The 19,599-nt window shown below is 39.3% G+C and overlaps 1 protein-coding gene across 7 annotated transcripts in view; it reads right to left on the bottom strand.

Annotated features, from left to right (window-relative positions):
- Positions 1-8,487: 8,487 nt before the first annotated feature.
- Positions 8,488-19,599, bottom strand: part of dscamb (Down syndrome cell adhesion molecule b) — a 104,214-nt gene continuing 93,102 nt past the window's right edge. Inside the window, exons 26-34 of one of the 7 annotated variants that reach the window (XM_067507635.1) lie at positions 19,281-19,571; positions 17,813-17,989; positions 17,500-17,575; positions 17,138-17,253; positions 16,814-16,978; positions 15,081-15,281; positions 14,497-14,799; positions 10,492-10,536; positions 8,488-9,889 (exon numbers count right to left, since the gene is read on the bottom strand). In XM_067507635.1, coding sequence (XP_067363736.1) covers positions 9,348-9,889; positions 10,492-10,536; positions 14,497-14,799; positions 15,081-15,281; positions 16,814-16,978; positions 17,138-17,253; positions 17,500-17,575; positions 17,813-17,989; positions 19,281-19,571 — 1,916 coding nt within the window. In that variant the 3' untranslated portion in view covers positions 8,488-9,347. The remainder of the gene's footprint in view (positions 9,890-10,491; positions 10,537-14,496; positions 14,800-15,080; positions 15,282-16,813; positions 16,979-17,137; positions 17,254-17,499; positions 17,576-17,812; positions 17,990-19,280; positions 19,572-19,599) is intronic. The other 6 variants (XM_067507636.1, XM_067507638.1, XM_067507640.1 and 3 more) reach the window with 6 other exon arrangements.

Here is a 19,599-nt window from a genome sequence, read left to right as displayed (position 1 = left end):
CAAATGACTGCTAAGTCATCAAAAGCCCCACAGAGAATAATAGTGCTCCCAAGGCTCTGCTAGTCTCTTTCTGGTGTTTGTGTGAGTGTGGGGTAATAGAATTTAAATCATAATATTAACATATGAGAAATTTCCCTTGATCTTATATGAAGATTAGCCTTTCTCCTTTTGTCCCCTTTCGTCTCCTCCGATTGGAGAGTTGGCAGTGAACAGTGCCATTTCCTCTGGGTGCTCACTTCCTCCCTGGAGTGTAGCTCCTCAAAATTGGAGATATTTTACAGCACCATGGTCTCTAGACAGAATTGAACTATTTTTAAGCTTATGTTTGGGGAGAGGCTTTAAAGTCAACACAGGCATCTTTTTTTTATCCCTTAGACACAACAGAAAAACATTAATGCAGCAGGGATATTGTGTACTGTGAATCATATTTGAGGAAAGCTTTTAACCATTTTTGGGATATTTGTTACATGCATTTACATGCACTTTAATATGGGGCACATTTCGATATGAGAATGTAAAATTCACTGCGTCCGCATTCTGCCACTGTAGAATATCACTCCTGTACATAGCAGAATAAACAGCTTTCTTTATCCCTCAGAGTCAGTAAACATGACATACTCCATAATGTGAAGTCAGTGAAAATTGGCCACATCTTCGCCTTATTCCTCTACTGTTTAATAGGCAAAGATGTATTCCATGTTTTGGTATATTACTGTTTTCCTTGTGTGTGTCTGCAAAGCTACAGAAATCAATTTCACACCATGTGGTTACTGATATGAATTAATTATCCGTGTTCTTATGTAAACTGACATTTTCGTAATTGGTTCACATGGCTTCACACATGCACAGAATATAGAGGTTTTCTAACATTATAGAGACCTACTATTCTATGCATTTGTTTTCTGTTATTGAATGTGAGGGTATTCCCTGTATTCCCTGAGTACCCCATAGATGTTGAGGTAGATGATTTTCTTTTTTGGTGATAATATGTGTTGTAATAAAGGAGTTGGTGCATGTCTGTGAGTTTTGTGAGAAGAAATTCAATGTCAAAACTAACAGCCTGCCGTGTGAAAGGATGCTTCAACTAGGATCAGTGAAAAGTCAAAACTCACTTAATTATACATCAAAACAAAAAAAACACCAAAAAAAACAGCATGTGTTATCAGCCAAAATTGCTCTTTTGCCACATGCAGTATTTTGCAAGTTGATTTCTATAATGTTTTTTCACTGATAGGCCAAAATGAATGCAGTGATTAGACAGGAAGGGAGCTGATGGATTAGATCAATCATCAAAGTTACTTCTCATGACTGAGGACAAAACCACCAACATCTGCTAAAACTTATTGAAAGACAGGTGCCTGGGGAGTTGGTTTTATTGTTTTCACATAAAAATGGTTGCTGGAAGCTCAATGTAACATCTGTCAGTTGTCTTCGTGTGTTTAAGTACAGAGCAACAACATTTCAGTGTATTTAACAGTATACTATTGTTGTAGTACATGAACTTCTCCTTAGTTTTTGAGTAGAGTGTAATGTGGTGATCATACATCAGGACCTCTTATAGAGATGAATAAAGAATATTTTTGTTATTTGTCAATTTGGGTCTTAGTTTAAGTATTTACAAGATTCCCAATAGGTAGATCCCTATATGCAATTAGCTAATTATAATTAATAATTTATTTATTGCTTTAGTATATAGTAGTATAGTTTTGAGAATGACTAAAATAGATGTAGAAGTTAGTTACTATGAACAATACAATCACTGTTTCATAAGGCACACAGAACTTTTGTGTCATCAAAAAAAATTGTTTTTTCAATCCTGTAATTGAAATGATCAAGGAAGATGGCCACACACCCTGAGCTTTTTTATTCTTCAAGCCTAATTTTGCTCAAGGGGGATTTGTTGGGTCTTCTACAGTAGGTATATTTGAGTCCACTGGCACTATATGAAGTTCAATTGAATTCAACATGTATATTATTTGATGTTAGCAACAAATAAGTTAATTAGCATGAATATGTAACTATATACTGCTTTATAATGCAATGTGAAAAGTATTAGTTTGATTATATTGTTATGACTATCTGGCAAAGATAACGGGTCTTCCTATTATTAATATTTTACAAACAGTATTTGTTATATTAATGCTTGGTTTACCCTCACTACTTCTAGTTTTTTTTTTCAATGCCTAAACTTCCTGCTAACGGCAGCAGCAGCAGCTGACAGAAGCCTAATGGCATCAAATCAATGCAGGCTGAATTATCAACCTCCTCTTATCACTTTTACCAGTGACATGGTTCACATTTTGAGACCTCCAAAATTATATATGCAAAACTATTGAAGCTTGCAAAAACGACTGTAGAGAGCAATGTCCTAAAGCAGACAACAATCGCAACACATTCATGCTGTGGGAAGATCTTTTCCTCTTGAGACCCAGAACAAAAAAGTATTGGAATGGAATTTCCTTTGCAGTACACAGCACAGTCTTTCATCCATCATCTTTTCTATCATTTTGCAGAGAGGAACAAATAAAAGTAATAAAAGAAAGCATAAATCATTTACAATTTATGCAACCCATGTAACATGGCCACTCCAAAAAATGTTTTTATTTCTTCAGGAGTGGTATTGAGGCTGGCGCCAGTGAGCAGCACCTCTCGTTTGTTTCTCATTCGTTTTTTAGTTCAGAGATTTCTTCAAAAACATTGTTATTATTGTACTGCTCAAAACATCCAGTCTTTGTGGGTTTGGGCATTGTCATCTTGCATAGTTCTTGCATAGTAGGAAGGAATCTTGCATACAGAGAAAAAAGAATGTTATTAGCATAAAGCTAATAAAACATTTTTATGAAATAGGACAATGGCAATTGAATAGAATTTAAAGCCCTAGCAAAGATGTATGACACTAAAACACCTCAAAATATAACCTAAACACAATATTTCTTCAATATTATATACTTCTAGAAATTCTATAATATTTCTACAATTAATATCTTTGAAAGCTGATAAATTTGATAACATACTTCTTCTGCCCATGAAAAAAAACAGTGGTTGGTGTGGCAGCCATTTTAGAAAGACAGATCTTTCTGTTTCATTTTATCCTATGTTTTCCAATACAGAGGACGAAAATGCAAAGGATCCTGACACATAACACATAAAAACCATGAAGGCAACTGCCTCAGTGTCTGCAGAGACATGTTCATTTTGAAAAAAAAATACTTGTTCTGTCATTCCTTCTTTTTGCCATCTCATTTTCACTCTAGTAAAATGGATTTTCTTATCTTCATATATTGAACACTGCTCTAGAAACCAGACCCCCCGGCAGTGCTGCTGCTCTACTGACCTTCTGATTAGAAAGCAACCCCAGAAACCAGGTGCTATTTATACCTTACCTTATCTCCCTCACTAATGGGCCCACAACCTCAAAGCTGCAAATCTCTTCAAAGACTAGAGAACGGTAAATTTTCCTTGGACTCTATAATCAATGATAATCTTCAACTTAATATCTTTCTACTCTTTTGCAGCTGCATTGTATATGCAATATTGAGACTCTCCATTGCCATTATATTAGAATGTCTAGTATATGTAATGTATGTACTTTATTTTTTTTTGTCCTTTCCGCTTACCCCCTGAGTTCAGGGTCGCCACAGCATTGTCTGCCTGTTGATTTGGTACAGTTTTTACGACAGATCCCCTTCCTGATGCAACCCTCCCATATTTCTACCGGGCTTGGACTGGCACTGAGAGCTGAGGAGGGCCACACAAAGGCCAAACAAAACCCTGAGCAAGTAATAAATGGACAAGATGCCAGCGTATATCTGAATAACTTTGAACATGCAGTAGTACAAAGAAGAGGGATATTTAGTTGCAGTGGCTGTGAAGTGCAAAGTGTGCACTTGTCCACTTGTTTGTATAAAAGCGAATAAAAGCCCTGTATCATAATGAACCTTGTTGGTTGCCAGTGTCCGGAATTGTCAGAGCCCCATACGCCTTACATTTATATAAAGACCCAAGCCATTACATGAATCTTGTATTAAGTAAAAGCCTACAGCCAGAGCATATTGTAGAAAAGCATGACAAAGGCAAAAGAGGAATGCTTAGATTTGTTCAGGCCAGCAGACAAAAAGTACACACAGCTCAGTTTGACATTTCTGACTGCACAATCTTTGAAGCCCAAAGCAAATGAGGTAATGCAGCAGGATAGCTTCTACAGTACTTCTGTCAGCTGACACAAGAGAAATTAAGAATTTATGTGAAATCATTTCTAAAACCACATGATCAATAATGAGAAAACAACTCCTAATTAGTAGTTAATATTCTGTGCTAACTTGCTTGGCCTGCGTAGATGAGAATTTGCTACAGGATATAAAAGTGTCTGTTCTGTTTATAGTGTCAAAAACAAAAGAAAAAAGAAATACAACCTAATGGTAAAACTGGGTCCTAAAGTTGGCAACATTTGAGGCACTTTTGATGAAATGATAGGAAAGTCCACGTTGTTGGTTGGATTAGTTCCCTGCTTCATTCACAGCTTTATTTAGGCTCCAAAGCTATAACTCTTGAAATGTACAATACTACAATTCATTTGTAGTGCAATGCATTCAACATACTGTAAGTCTACGTATAGATGCCTAATATAATTTACAGCCTCTTTAGACACTGACATCTTTATCAAGTGTAGATAAAAACATGGGACAAATGAAGAAGACACTACTTTTACATGCACATATCCCTTGGATAAGCAATGATGGGATGCAGGGCTGCTGGAGTCAATGTCATTTGACATTTTTAAATGTTACTTCAAAAAGGTCCCCTGTTGTGTAAACGTTTATACTTTTTGACAACGTTTATATATTTGCATGAGAATATCTCCTGTGTATGAGTACACACACACAAACATGCAAAAATGTGTCCTTCCTATTTTGCTTTTTCTTCCCTCTATATTTGCAGAAAACTGTGCTTGAAGTGGCCAGTAGCTTATTTGCATTTAAAGCTACAGACCCGTAGCCTTTGTAATAAAGTAAAATGGCAACATTTTCAGACATGAGAAATACAATATTGGAGTCGTATTTGAAAATTGACTTTATTAGGGGACCTCTATGATCTACATTAAATTGTTAAAAAGAAATGTAATGTAAAGACTTATATTGTTTAAGTGCAATACTGAAAAGTTACCTTTGGATTATCAGTGACAGTGCAGGTTAGAAATTTATAATATGTGATAATATGTGAAATTAGTTATATTAACCTAAGTACTTTATTTAAACACTTTATCTGTAGCCTACAGTATCAGTATCATTATTTGCAAATAATGTGTGCTGAATATGAATTTGACATCCTGTGCTCTCAAGTTGACATGCAGCACACAGGATCGATAAATATAAAGAAAAGAGAGGGAGGTCAAATCAAGGTTGAGAAGAAAAATAATGGATCTCAAAGAGAAATAGCCACAGCAAAGCCCAATGTAAGGGAAAGAAAGGAGAACAGTTCTTGTGAGGCAGACAGAGATGTGAGGGTGTGACAGATTAGGGAAGTGTTGTTTAAACTCAGGGGGGAAGGTCCTTCCATTTCCTGCTGTCTAAATTGCCCCCCTGTCTCCTGCCAACTCTACAGGCACCTCATTATGAAACCCAGTTGGGAGGGTCTATTCCTAACCTGTTTCTGCTCACTGACGTCATGTCATGGTACTCTTGGTGAGCAGTTACAATAAAACTAGAAAGAAAACAAAAAAAGATCCAACTAATTTGAAATATAAATTACAGTTTCATTTTAAGAATAAAAACTAAAACATCCACCTTGTATTATCAAATCAACTCAAACATTAAGAGGTCCATTCAAATACAAATTTATTATGTTTATGTTAAAGAAATCACCTCAAAACCCAGTTCAAATGTGATGGTGAGGGGTGGTGTTTCAGATTTTCCTCTCTCTGGCTGCGGAGCACAGTAGGATGTGTGATAATGCCTGGCAGCCAGGAGACGAATCGCATGCAAACACCCTAATTCCTGCTTTTTGCTAATATATGAGGGCAACTCTACAGTCATAAAGTATTCTCAGTGTGCAGGTGGGCCATTCATCTTCATTATACTATCACAGGGGAGTCCACAGATTTAAAAAGAAACTGCAATTATTGTCACTCCCGCACTGTAAATTTTAACTCTGTTGCAAACATTGTCTTGGAATAATTTATAATAACTGCATTTTCCTGCAGGAGAAGAATTTGTTGAATGGCATGTTCTTTGTCTCTGTGCATATAGACAAACCATTTAGGGATGAGGACAAAACAGTAGAAAATGTTTTGCTAATACTTGTAAATCAATTAAGATACTCAGATATTGTAAATATACTATAAACCTACTTTATGTGGAGAGGTACAGTGGAAGCATCCTTTGAGCACTGCAATACTGTATGAATATTGGCCTCTAAATGTTTTGGAGTGAGCCTTTTTCTTTTTTACCAGTCAGAGAATTTCAAGTATTTGTTCTGCATTAGGGGTGACTGTGGTGCAGGAGGGAGAGCAGTCATCCAAAAAGCCCAGGGTTGTTGGTTTGATCCCCGGTTCCTCCGGTCACATGTCAAAATGTCCTTGAGCAAGACACTGGACCCCAACTTAGTTGCTCCCAGTGAGTGTAGGCCAGCTGCAAAGCAGCAGTGTGTGTGTGAGATTGTGAGTGTGAATGGGTGAATGAGAAGCAGTGTATACCACTTTGGGTACCACTAGGTAGAAAAGCTTTATATAGGTGCAGACCATTTACCATTAGTACATTTTGGAGAATTCTTATTAATTTTGATTTCATAATCTAAAGAACCAAGTAGAGCACAGCAGGGTGTAACAGATCGTGAATAGCAGGGAGATGGAGGGCTAAACAGAGCAGAGTAGTCTGATTTAAGTGGAAATCTACATCAGTGGCACTGCCTGTAAGTATTTATGTGCATGCTTAACTGCATGTGTACAATCTTTTGCCTGCCACTGCTGTCTCATCTACATTCTCTGGTGCCGTGGGGATCAGCGTGACAGTGTAAACCTGATCTTCATCCCAGTGTCAGCACAGGCATGAATAATACAGGATGCTCAGGGTGGTGTGGCCTGCAAATGCCAGACACATTGGAACAGGCTGCTGGCTTGCCCTTGATGTTTCTCTCCAGGTCGTAACAAATAGTTGATGTGCTGAACCACCTTTTTCCACCTCCTCGAAGTCCACAAGCTCACTCCTTGTGAGCAGCAAATTGATTTAATTCAGTGACTACATAGTGCCATCTGTTGATCAAAAACGAGACCAAGCAGCATCAATTCACATTCACATTGTTTAAGTGTTGTTCTTCCCATTTACCTGCTTCCTGCTGGGGTTTGGATGCTGCTGGAGAGTTGGAGATATCATCTCTGCTGCAATTAATTTAAAGCAAGTTTTACACATTTCTTCTGCTAATCAGTATGCATGACCACTTTGTTTTGCTATATTTTGTGCATTTGTGTGCAGGCTTTCTGTTTAAAATGTTCACAGGCTAGAGTACCACTCTATAATGACTTCATCCATCCAACCTCTGGAGCTGTTTATCCTGTTGAGGGTCGTGGAGGGCTAGAGCCTCTCCTAGCTGTCAATGGGTAAGAAGCGAGTTATACCCTGGACAGGTCACCAGTCTTTCTCACTACTGACACAGAAAGACACACAGACAGACAACATTCACACTCGCATTCACACCTACGGGCAATTTAGAGTCACTAATTAACCTAACTTGCATGTCTTTGGACTTTGTGTGGAAACTGGAGTACCTGGAAACACATGAAAACATGGAAACATGCAGACTTCACACAGAAAGGCTGCAGCCGGCTGTTGGATTGTAACTGGGGACTTTTCAGCTGTGTGTTGCAGCACTTACCACTACCATGCTACTCCCTAAAGGACAATATTCCTTGATTTAATTAACTAATTCCTTAAACAAGTCCTAGGCGGACAGTATTCACTAGCTGATTATTCATATGAAAGACATTGAAATAAAAAAACAGCAGTGATCTTGTGCTGGATTTTAGGGCAAGTTAGTCCTATAATTCATAGTTAAAATGTAAAAATATGTGAAAAATCTGTGTTATGCTCTATCAACAGATTTCTGAATAAATGTCATTGTCAAGAGCCACCAGTTTGTAATCCCACTGACTGATATTACCTTAATAAAACTTGTCAAACTTGTCAAACACAACGAAGCAAGTCACAAAGAATGTGCTGTATTCCTATTTCCATTTACTCAACTAGAAAACTGAGCCAGCATTAGCTTTCTACAGTATTTAACAATGGGCTAAGTAAGTCACGTACTGTAGAATTGACAAGCCAGCCACAATATACAATGAGAATGGTCGTTCTCCGTGTATGTAACAGTCTCAATGGAAAATATAAGATGAATGTAGGCTGTAGAATGTGGGGCAACAGAGAACATGTATCCTCATGGATGGAGGAAAAAAGAAGAAACAAATGTTGAGCTCGAGTCATAAGAATCAAACTCTGATGTGTGCAAACATGACTAAGGACTTTATTAACCAAATCATTTTCCCCGTAATATCCACAAATAAAAGTGATCTCTTTATATATATTCACATTGTATAATTTCATAGTGTGACAAAAATTCTTCTCTTTTTTGGATTTCCAGCCATTCCTATAATTGTCATTTGATCAGTTGCCGTGCAGTCATCCGAAAGGTCGTAAAACATCACGATTGGTCAGCATTGGCGGTCCTGTCCGATGTTGGTCTTCTTCTCTTTTATTGGCTCTTCATAGTGCTAAAACCCCCCTCAGTTACCCAATCACAGATTTCATCACACTGCAACAATAAAATAAAAATAAATTAAGAAATTAATTGTTCTCCTGCAGAGTGCTCAAGAGTCCTCTTCCCTTCCCCTTCTTGTTTTTAGATTTTTTTTTTGTTTTTATATAATAATAATAGTAATAATAATAATGACTATAATTGTCCTTGATATAAATTTAATAGTATTTTTTTCTCTTTCTCAAATTTTAAATAAATCATTTTGGCAATCCTCATATGTTGTCACTTTAGAATAAAAGTATACTCAAGTAGAAAATAAAAACTGTGAGAGAAAATTCATCAGTACAGGAGCAAGGTGTGAGAGAATGAAAAGTGTGAAAGCAACAGAGAAGAGCGACAGAGGAAAGAAATAAACAAGTGAAAGAAAGAAAGGCTCAAAGAAAAGCATCCACTTCAGACGCATGTCAGAAACGGCTCTATATACAACATTTTCTGTTGTGGAAAACTGTCCCTCCTGTGCCTGTCGTCGGTCTCCTGTTCTTCCTCCTCCAGTGTGTCCGCAGTAGTCCTGTTTGTCTGAAGCAGTTTGTTTGTGTGTCCCAGTGTTATACCAGAGTGTAAGACTTGGCATAGGGGTTGTTGCTCTGTTTCAGGTGTCCTCTGGAGTCCAGCAGTGACTCCTGGGAAGTGCTGAGCTTGGCAGCCTGTGCTTGGGCTAGGTCTCCTGAGGAAGGGACCTCTGCCCGGACCTCACCCCGAGCCTCCCCCCTTTCCCGGACATCCCTGTGGGGGAGGGTGGAGGCAGTTCCTGGCTGCCACTGCTGCACCTCCCTGGGTGAGGGCACTTCCATGGGTGTGGGCTCCATGGGAGGCGGCCTTTTCAGGGTACGGCTCCTCTGGGGTTCCAAGCAGGTCTGGCCCATGGCTCCTCCACCTCCTGCTCCTCCTCTTGTTTCCCCTGTAGCACCAGCAATGACTCCACTTGCTCCTGCTCCTCCTCCTCCTCCACTACCACCTCCTCCTCCTCCATTGCTGCTGCTGCTACCACTGCTGCTGCTGACCCCCCCACCTCGTGCTGGCAGAGGCACACCGCGGTTCAACAGGAAGTCCATGCGAAGGTAAGGTGGCAAATGGACCAGCTCTCCACCTAGGAGGGAGCACACAGAAAAGTTAACAGTTAAGATTTACGTAAATTACCCTTTAAAGATTGTTTGGAAGGATGCCTTTAATTAACAGTGAACAGACACAGAAAATAAGGCTAAAGAGAGATGAAATGCAACAAAGCTTCACCAGGCTGGAACTTATGTTATATGCATACCGCTTTACATTTAAATGTTGTCATTTGGTAGATGCTTTTATCCAAAGAAATGTACAAGTGAGCTGAAAAGCAAGCAAACAAGCAAAACATTAAAGCACAGTTCTATGAGAAACTTGTGGGGTTGTTAAGTGTTGCCTTTTTGGGTGAAGGTACCTTAAGATGTAAGATTAATTTTATTGTGAACAAACAATATTGCATATTATGTCTGCTGTTTAGAGTTGGACAGGTACCACACTGTGGTTTTCTAAGAGCATTGTTGCTAAAAAAAAAAACAAAAACAGCTGCCTACTGCTCTTGGTGAAATTGAACTGAATGAAACCAAAACACTGAGCTAATAGACACTAAAACAACAAGCAACCACAAACATCAAATAACACATAAACTTGCAATATACTTTGACTATAAAAAGTATGTTTGACTTCAAACTAAACCTGATAATAGTGGCAGACTATTGCAGCAAGTCTTTGCAGTCACCACTGCAGAGAGAGAGAGAGAGAGAGAGAGAAAGAGAGAAAGAGAGACAGCTCAAAAACCAATATTTTACACAGTTACATTTGCTCACATCTGGCCCCTGCGGGGATTATGATTCACATAACTATTATTCTAATGCAATACCAATCTCTTCCAATTGTGAATGTATTTAGTTTAATGGATGCTATCAGGAAAATGTGCAGAACATAATGTAATATGAGCTCAATATTATAATGTCATCTTTGCTGTTATTATCAGGGGGTGATCCAATGATCTTTTTTTACTGTAATGATGATGATGATGATGCATGGATGATTTACTGTGTCTCTGCCATGGACCTAGCGTACTATATGAAATTCCCACTTGCGTTTGGAAATCCTAAAGGCTCATCGCTGAAAGTTTAGGTGCTCTGTAGGAAAAGAACTAGAGAAGAACTACAGTCTTACTGTGAAGCCAGGTCAGATTTATTGCTCTAGCTGAGTGAAAAGTGATTAAAAGCTGTTGCTTCAGTCCTAATTATTTAAGATGTTGGATAATATGGAGAGACAAACTGGGACAGACACACTGATTTAGCTCAGTGAATTTATAGTACCTCTACTGCCAATGTATCCTGTTTACTGACATTTATATATTTAATAGATTGGCTCCTGAGAAAAGGGTGTTGGGTTGCAAGATCTAGTAGGCTGCAGTAGGGTCTGCTTTCTTTAATGCATGCTGAAAGAGGACTCGATGTCAACAGGGTTTCACAGTTGTACATTTCATTGCTGAAAACACTTTCGGCACATTCTCTCCCACATATTCCTGCAGACTCACATGTTAACAGCCCACACATGCACACACAAATGTAAGTATGAATATACTGCATGTACACACAAACACACACACAGACCGACAGCTACTGAACATTTACACTGATGAGGCAGTTTTTCCAGATTCAGTGCAACACGTAACCTTGGAGAATGGATTTCTGGATTCACAGAGAGAATGAATAATTCACTGTGTTTTATAATAAGCCCTATTAGTGCCAGCAAAGATGATGAATGGCTCTGGAGTGTTAATTGAATTAAATATAGATTTAAGTGTTTCTGTGGGAGCTCATTTGAAATGTAGTTTGAAAATTTATCAGCCTGTAAATTGCAGATAATACAGTAATGAGAGTGCGTGTAACCATAATATACCATAACAAGTCTTTGCCAAATCATTCATCTGATGTCTGTTGTGATGGGTGATGCAGGCTATATTCTATATTGTGCATGTCATTTAGGATCACACACCCAACATATTTACAGGCCTATTATAATTACCATCACAGCTGCAAAAGTTTATGAGCAAAGAGCTGGGGAACAAACTGTAAACTGTAAAATCTATTAGGCTGGGTCACCACAAATAAATAAACAGCTGCTCTACTGTAGGTGAGGCAGATCCCATCAAATTAAATGAGACAGAGAAGTAATGAGTTAAGGGCTGCCCCTCTGCCTTTGGACAGGTGAGGTCAGCTCAGGTCAGTCAGATGCAAGAGAGCAGTGGTGTTGACACTGGATCATTCAGCAGCTGTCAGACAAACTGGCCTCCACACTGGGTCTGGGTTTCAATCAATTAGTATTAGTAAGATGTATACGTCTGGAGAACACACTTTTTGTGCATCTCCTACTTTTATTGCAAATACCAAGGTGAAAAGTGATAACTGGTAGCCATGTTGTTATTTAGAATATATGGAAAAAGTAAGTGAACTCTTACTTTTTTGACACTGAATCTTGTTATGTGTGTGAGTGTTTGTGCTCAAATTACTTACATTGATTCCATTGAAATGTACTTGCAACTTGTTAATCAGCTTCCAAGTGTTAAAATATATCAAATGCTGCCCTTGTGACAATACGGTGCTTCCAACTTTATGGTAACATGTTCAGCAATCACACAAGGGCACAGTATCTGTTCCATGTACTTTCTTCATGTACTGTTGCCATGGCTGAACTGATCAACCCCGAATGAACATTCAACCTTTACACGTGATGACACAAACTCTTAGGATACAGATGATCAGACAGAGCAGCAGCTTATAACAGCGTTTTATCCTTTAAGCCCATAAGATCATGTAATTAAAATACCCTGCGTACATGTAAATCCAATAGTCTTGCACAGAAATTGCTGCAGGTCTTTGTAACTGCATGTCTGTCGAAAACCACATTCTTTCATTCTTCTCTCATTTTACACTCCAGAGACTGTATATTAAGCTAAAACACAATAGTGCTAAATTAAACTGCTAATATTCTAATGACAATGTAAAACACATTTATTGCCACTCACTCAGAAATGCACAAAAGCATAGGGCAGATGCATAGTCCATATATGCACAAGTGCGTTCCTATGCTTTTCTTCTGTTGTGAAAAGTCACAACATATTGTTTCTCATGTCAACACTTTACCCTGAAATGTAACTGACACCAGAGTTTAGTTCTCAACATTGCCACTCTAGCCCAAATGACTAAGATGCTGGCATTACACTGAATAGTCTTCACTGTGGTAGTAAACTGCTGTTTTGTACTGAGTGACAATAGCTTCAGTTCAGGTTGACAGATGGCCTTTAGTTGCCCTCTCTCTGGTGATTTGAGTCTGCCGTCCTTTACCACAAATGTTCAAAACACAATGATGTCTGAAACTTAAGAAGCAGATCTGATGGCCTGAGCTCTTGTCTGGTCAAACTGAGGATTCTGGGATTGTGCACCTTTGTGTGCAAATACACACACACAAACACAGACGAACACTTCTAAGTCCCTAGACAGGACACCTCCAACTACGCCAATTATCTGTGGAACCAGACATAGGTAGGCATGGCTGAGATGATGAGATGATGGAGGAAGTGTGTACATGTGTCAGGGAGAAGGCCTTCTATCTGTTTAAATGTTCTGTGTGTGTTTCAGCAGCTTTTCATCAGAGCTTTCATCTGTCAGAGCTTGTAATTGATCTGCAGTGCTACCCGAGGGAGCAGAGGGTCACGTAAGGTAAGACTACAACCTGAGAGGAAAGAGCACAGCACAGCAGGTTACCTCAAACTGCTGCAGTTGTAATCGAAGGCACTGCCTTCATGTGGTTTATAATTAAACCTAATCTAGTAACTATTTTTTCTGTTTTCTTGTAATAAAGAGCAGCACGGGATGCTACTAGTGAAGTGGCCTCTCAAAGTCCTCCATTTAGGATGTGTGATCAAATTGTTGACTGAGGAAGGATTGAACTTTAAAAATTATTGGGGGGAAAAGGTGCTACTATTATCAAAGGCCTAGAAAGAGCTGGGATACTTCCACAAAGTGTAATGTAGAATCTATGTTACCGAGACTTAAGCTAATCATTGTTGAATTAAAATAGAAATTGGTTAACAAGGTTAACAATGTCGTAAGAATTAACTAAGGTCTTTCCACAGACAGAGGAAACATGTATCTAGTTTCCCACAATCTGAGGACCATCATCAAAAACAAACAAACAAATAAAAAATAATGCCATTTGTTCTCCCTACAGAAAACGTTTGACACCAGAAAGAGGTGTTGCACTGGTGGTTTGCTGTTATTGGAGCGTTTCCACGGTAACACAATTTTCACATCTGGGCTCTTTACACCACCACAATATATTTGAAATTATATTTATGTTAAACTTAGTGTATCAATTCTTATTTAAGGGCTTTGTCAACAGTATTGTACAAACTGAAATGATTAAAATAATATTATTTTTCAAATTATGGTGCATTTTTTCAGAGCACACAAAGTTGTACCCAATTTATTAGTTATTTTTTAATTTCACTACAGTTATTGTTGTCCTACACTAAAAGTCAAACAAAAAAAAAAAGCTAAACTAGATTATTTTAGTTCACTATATAAACTGGAGTAGACACTCAGGAAGGGGCTCCTGTATGCTTGGAGGTAAAACAAGGTTGGATTACAGTGTCTATGTTTTTTGTGGTAACCTCAACTTCCTTACCAGGTCTGTGTGCCTTGGGTACGGCCATGTTCATGACCCGACTAACATCCTGAGGTTTGGGTGGCGAAGCGGTAAAGCGGCAGATGCCCGACTCTGACGGTGTGCTGGAGGTCAGACTATCGGTGTAGTCGTTGGTCCCTGCTGTCATTTGTTCAGATGAGGTGTCAGAGATGAAACACTCTGTGATGGTGAATTTGGCATGGCGAAGTTGTTCTTCCATCTTGGCATGCTCGTAGGCTCTAGCCAGCTCCTCATAGGTAGATGATGCGCTCTCTGTTGATACCATGCTGCTCCGTGCGCGATCTGATGATTACAGTTAGTTACACATTGTGATACACAAGCACAGGAATGCAGGAGTGGGACATTTTACTTTTACTGAATAAAGTACAATGATAAATTAAAAAATATATGGGAGAGACAAAGGTAACTGCTGTGGTTTCAATTTACACCTTGGAAGTTCAGCTAAGACCAAAACACTAAAGCCAAACTTTTCTTGGACTGCAAAAGAGCCTATGAGAGAGCCATGGAAATCACTTTAACAGAAAGACTCTTATGGTGGATAACTGTTCCCTGCTCTGCTCTACCTGTATCCTGTGAAGGGCTGACACTGTAGCTGTCGCTCTCTTTGTCCACAGACCCAGTGGCACGTGGTGTGGGGAGCCTCCAGTCAGTGGTCAGGGTGTGTGAGGAGCTGGTGGGGTGCGGTCGGTTTAAGGTCCACTGGCTGGCATACCGGCTCCTTGCCGCAGCAGGACCAGCTTTGGCAGTGCGTCTGGCAGTGGGATCTAGTGAGGTGGTGAGGGGATGGGGTTAAAATTGTTTGTGAGCAGAAAAACTAAAAAACATATTTGTGTTTCATAATTTTTGTGTCGAAATTACTAACACAAACTGAATGAAAAGAACAAGAACAGAATGAAAATAAGGTATTTAAGGTTAGCATCAGGCAAATAAACAAACTCAAGCCAAGAGAGACATTTACTGTCAGCAGCTGGGGTTTAATTCATAGACATAGACTTTTAATTTTCTCATGTTCAGTTGCAAGACAATGTTAACAGTTCACTGTTTTTAATCAGTCATTCAGTTTGAAAAAGAGGGCCCTATGTCTTCAAGTTACAGCTAATCAGTAACCCAAAAATACAGCATTTGGAAAGAAAAAAGTTTTGTGTTTTCTTTGTGTTCTCCCTCTGTGAACACTAAACATTGCCACTACAGCTCCGTGCACCGATGTGATTATCAATCAAAAGCTCCGACTGCCTCCATACAGACAATCCAAACATCCAAACAGTATCATGTTCAGTCTGACCCGGACAGTTGCTGCTCTATACAGCAGTGTGGACGACATCAGAATGAGCTCCTTTAGTAATGGCCTGGATTGGATGTGTGTAGAGAAGAATAGTGCTGGTAATTGCAGTAGGATAGATAGTAATTCTATCAGAACGGATGAAGGAACGAAATGATGCAGGCGTTTGGCCAACAGCAGCAAAAAAAAAACGTCAGAGTCAGCAAACTGGGTTCATGCCCCACTGGCCAGGTTAAATGAACCAATCGTATAACTGCTCACTGAAGTGCAAAAGCATGAGTGTGAGACTGTGATATGTTCCAGTGCATGTGATTACATTACTGTATATTGTACTGTGCTTGTAAACAAATGAAGTAACATGTTAGGAGGTGTATGAGTATCTGTAAAAAAGTTAACATAAAAGTGAATATAGGTAGTGACATCTCTGAATATCTCCTGACAAATATGTGTGTGTGTGTGTGTGTGTGTGTGTGCGCGTGCTCTCAGGCCCAACTGGCCAGTTGGATCAAGGCAGTCAGGTGAGCACATGTCAAGAAGAGGCAAAGAGATAGCTACGCTTCATCAGTTCGGGTTCAGTGGAGCTCAAACACCAAAGGCCCCGAGGCTGCTCTGCAGCACGCCTGCTGTATCGTTTTAATCTTGCTGCTGGAAGGCGGCTCACATACTGTATGAGTTCACGGCACAGTCAAGCCATGACGATTAAGTGGAAAAGCTATTGTCTGAGCTATGACTCTGATGAATGTACAATGAAATGCTATAAACATGCTATTTTAAGGTGCTGAAGCAAGTGTCCTTTACACTGACATTAATTTATGAGAAAGTGTAGATGATTATGTCTAATTACTCTATATACACATACAAAAACTATGTCTATAACTAGAAGCCCATATTCATGGCAAAGGAGTAGCTAGAAAATATCCCCTGCTTTAGCCATAACACACTTCTTTAGCATCATGTTATTATCAGTAACATATGGCATGATATTAGTAGTAAAGGAAATAAATGTTGAACACTGACGGTGGTGGGACTCACTGGTTCCAGGCCTGGCATCGGACACATCCACCAGTGGTCCAGTGGCCTGGGACAAAGACTGGTAGTGGACTGTGTGGGTCACTGTGGAGGATTTCTGCTTATTTGTCTCCCCAAAATCATTGTCTGTCAGCAACACAGTGGACCTGTCATCTAAGAGACAGAAAAATAACCGAGGATAAGGGGGGTTTGTCAGAAAAATGAAGGTAATAAATAGAAAAAAAAGAAGGGAAAAGGGTGAATAAATGTTTTATTTATAATCATTATTATTATGCCGACTGATTAGCACAACGTCTCAGTTTCAATCTATACCGATTGTCTCCATGGTGTCCCTCTCCTCAATGAGGAGCTGAGCTCTGGGGATGTCGATGTGCATTCTAAGCGTCTGCTGCTGCTTGTTCACTGTGTCAGGCGTCCGTGTGTTCTTACTGGAGGAGATTAATGAGAAAAATTCATTATTTTCCGGCTGCACACTTTTGCATTGTATCGCAGAAATGCTAATTCAATTCCATTTAAGTTGATAAGTAGCTTTAAGAAGGCAAGAGGGACAGCATGTCCTGTGCGCAATATATTTGATTTTTACTGATAGGTACTCTAACTCTGGGCTACATTGTGATTTATGTCGGCTGCTTAAAGGAAAGCAGCAAGCATAAATTAAAGTTAAGCATACATACCTCATCAGCATTTCTGCTAGGCTTTTGGCATCTGTGAAGTCAGCAAAGAGGTAGTTAATACCATAACAGTGCTGTCCTAGTGGATAAGTAGAAGTACTGTACAGTCAATGACACTTCCTCAAAAAGGCAATGACATCATTTCAGAGTGAAAAAGTTTCTTAAAAAAGAAAAGTTCATCATCAGTTTAGTTTAAGTGTTAGTTTAACATCTGAAACAACTGCCCCATCTTATGATAAGATAAATCTTTATTCGTGTCTGATAAGTGTATTTGGTCATGAAGAATATATATGAAAAATCATAATCTTTGTCTCACCTCTGAGTCTTTTGAGCCTCTGCTCCCTCCGTCTCCTCTTTAGCACCATAAGCATGATAAAAACCAGAACAGCTACCACGAGAACAGATGTGATGGTCACCACCATCTTCAGACCTCCACTGCCAGACATGTTGTCTGAGATGGGGTCTCCAGTTTTCAGCAGAGGAGGAATGGTACCTGAAGGATTGAAACATATCATGACTTTTGTTGGACACAAAAAGCCTCATCTGAACTTTCACCTGGAGTTTTTCTATTTGACTCTGCCTTCAGTTTATTTGCTAGTTGAAGTATCGCATGCTTTTTACTTGATTATGTTGGTTTTGTTGGTGTTCGTGTAAACAAGATTGTAAAAAACAACACTAATTAGCTCATTTTATGTTACACTAAATAAAAATATGCAACATTAAGACAACAATGCTAAAAAACAATTATTCATTCAACTTATCCTGTAAGCTTAGGGTTGCTGTACTGTAATTTGTCTGCACATTGAGTGGGCTCAGGTTTTTAAACGTGCTTTCAATTGTGTGAATTTCCTAATTTCTGACTTTACCTATGTTATATATTTACATACTGTAAATATATATATTTTTCTTTTTTTCTCTTCCTTTTCTACAGCAATAGTAGAAAGGCTTGTCAATGATTGAACCTGGGGCACCAGGTGAATATGTGCTGTTGCCTCTTGGGCTGCTCAGCAGCTGAGCCGAGTCGTAGACCTACCGTCTATGGCTGACTGACGGCAAAATAGCATCCACACATATGCACACACATGAAAAAGCCTTTCCACTAGCACATAACATCCTGACAGGCAGCTTACACGTCTCAGCAAACCCTTCAAAGGAAATTAATGAATAGCTGGAGTGCACCACAGTGCTCTCACCAACTTCTATCCTTCGTTTACAGCTTATAAACTCCCTTTGTGTATGACTGACACAATCTGCAGCCTGACACAAACAAAAGCTACACCGTGGCCCATTTTCATACTCAGCCGAGCTATCAGAGTATCTGTCAATTTGTTCAAAGGCTCACAAAACAGTCTGATTCTTAAGTAATCTTAAAGCTAAAGCACCTCTGCCTTTAAAATGAATGTATCAACTGATGTTGCAATATTAATGTTAACATCAACAGCAAAACAGTACTTTTACTTTTAGGCTGTGTCTAATTTCTTTCCTTTCCCCTCAACATTCCTTCTTCTGATTTTGTGCTGCTTTTGCGATGTTGTGAAACATTGTGATGTCTTTATTTAAAACTTGTTTGAGGCTTAGTAAACCCAACATACTGTAACACTTCAAACCACTCTCCAATCTCTAGTCTTTAGTATTTATGCAATTTGTTGTCCTTTTGAAGTAGTAATCTACATTGACATGTTTGGCTACATTTACAGTTTAAGTGATTCGTTGCATTTTGCATTTAAAAAAGTCCTGAGCTGCAAGACAAAGCCATTAATGATCCTGGGTTACTCCAAACTCACTTCCATCAGCGTTGAGAGTCGCAAAGGTGACCCTCTTTTCAGCTGAGCCGGCGCTGTTGGTGACCTTCATCTGCAGTTCATACCAGGTTGCCTCCTGCAAGTCGTACAGGATGTAGCTCTTGGTCAGCGATGTGCGTTGGGCTGTGGTCCAAGTGGCCGAGTCCACTGCTCGGTACTCCAGTATGAAAGAAGTGATTGGACAGCCGCCATTGTTCCAGCCAACCAGGTTGAGCCTGGCCCTGGTGGAGTTGATGCTGGTGAAGAGTTCATGTTCTTTGGCAAACTGGGGTTCTGATAATCAGAAAGACCAATAAGCAAA

This window comes from Channa argus, chromosome 6 (assembly GCF_033026475.1).
Source record: "Channa argus isolate prfri chromosome 6, Channa argus male v1.0, whole genome shotgun sequence".
In the NCBI taxonomy this organism is placed as follows: domain Eukaryota; kingdom Metazoa; phylum Chordata; class Actinopteri; order Anabantiformes; family Channidae; genus Channa; species Channa argus.
Note: the sequence above shows the minus strand (reverse complement) of the source record. Positions and strands in the feature narration are given on the sequence as shown.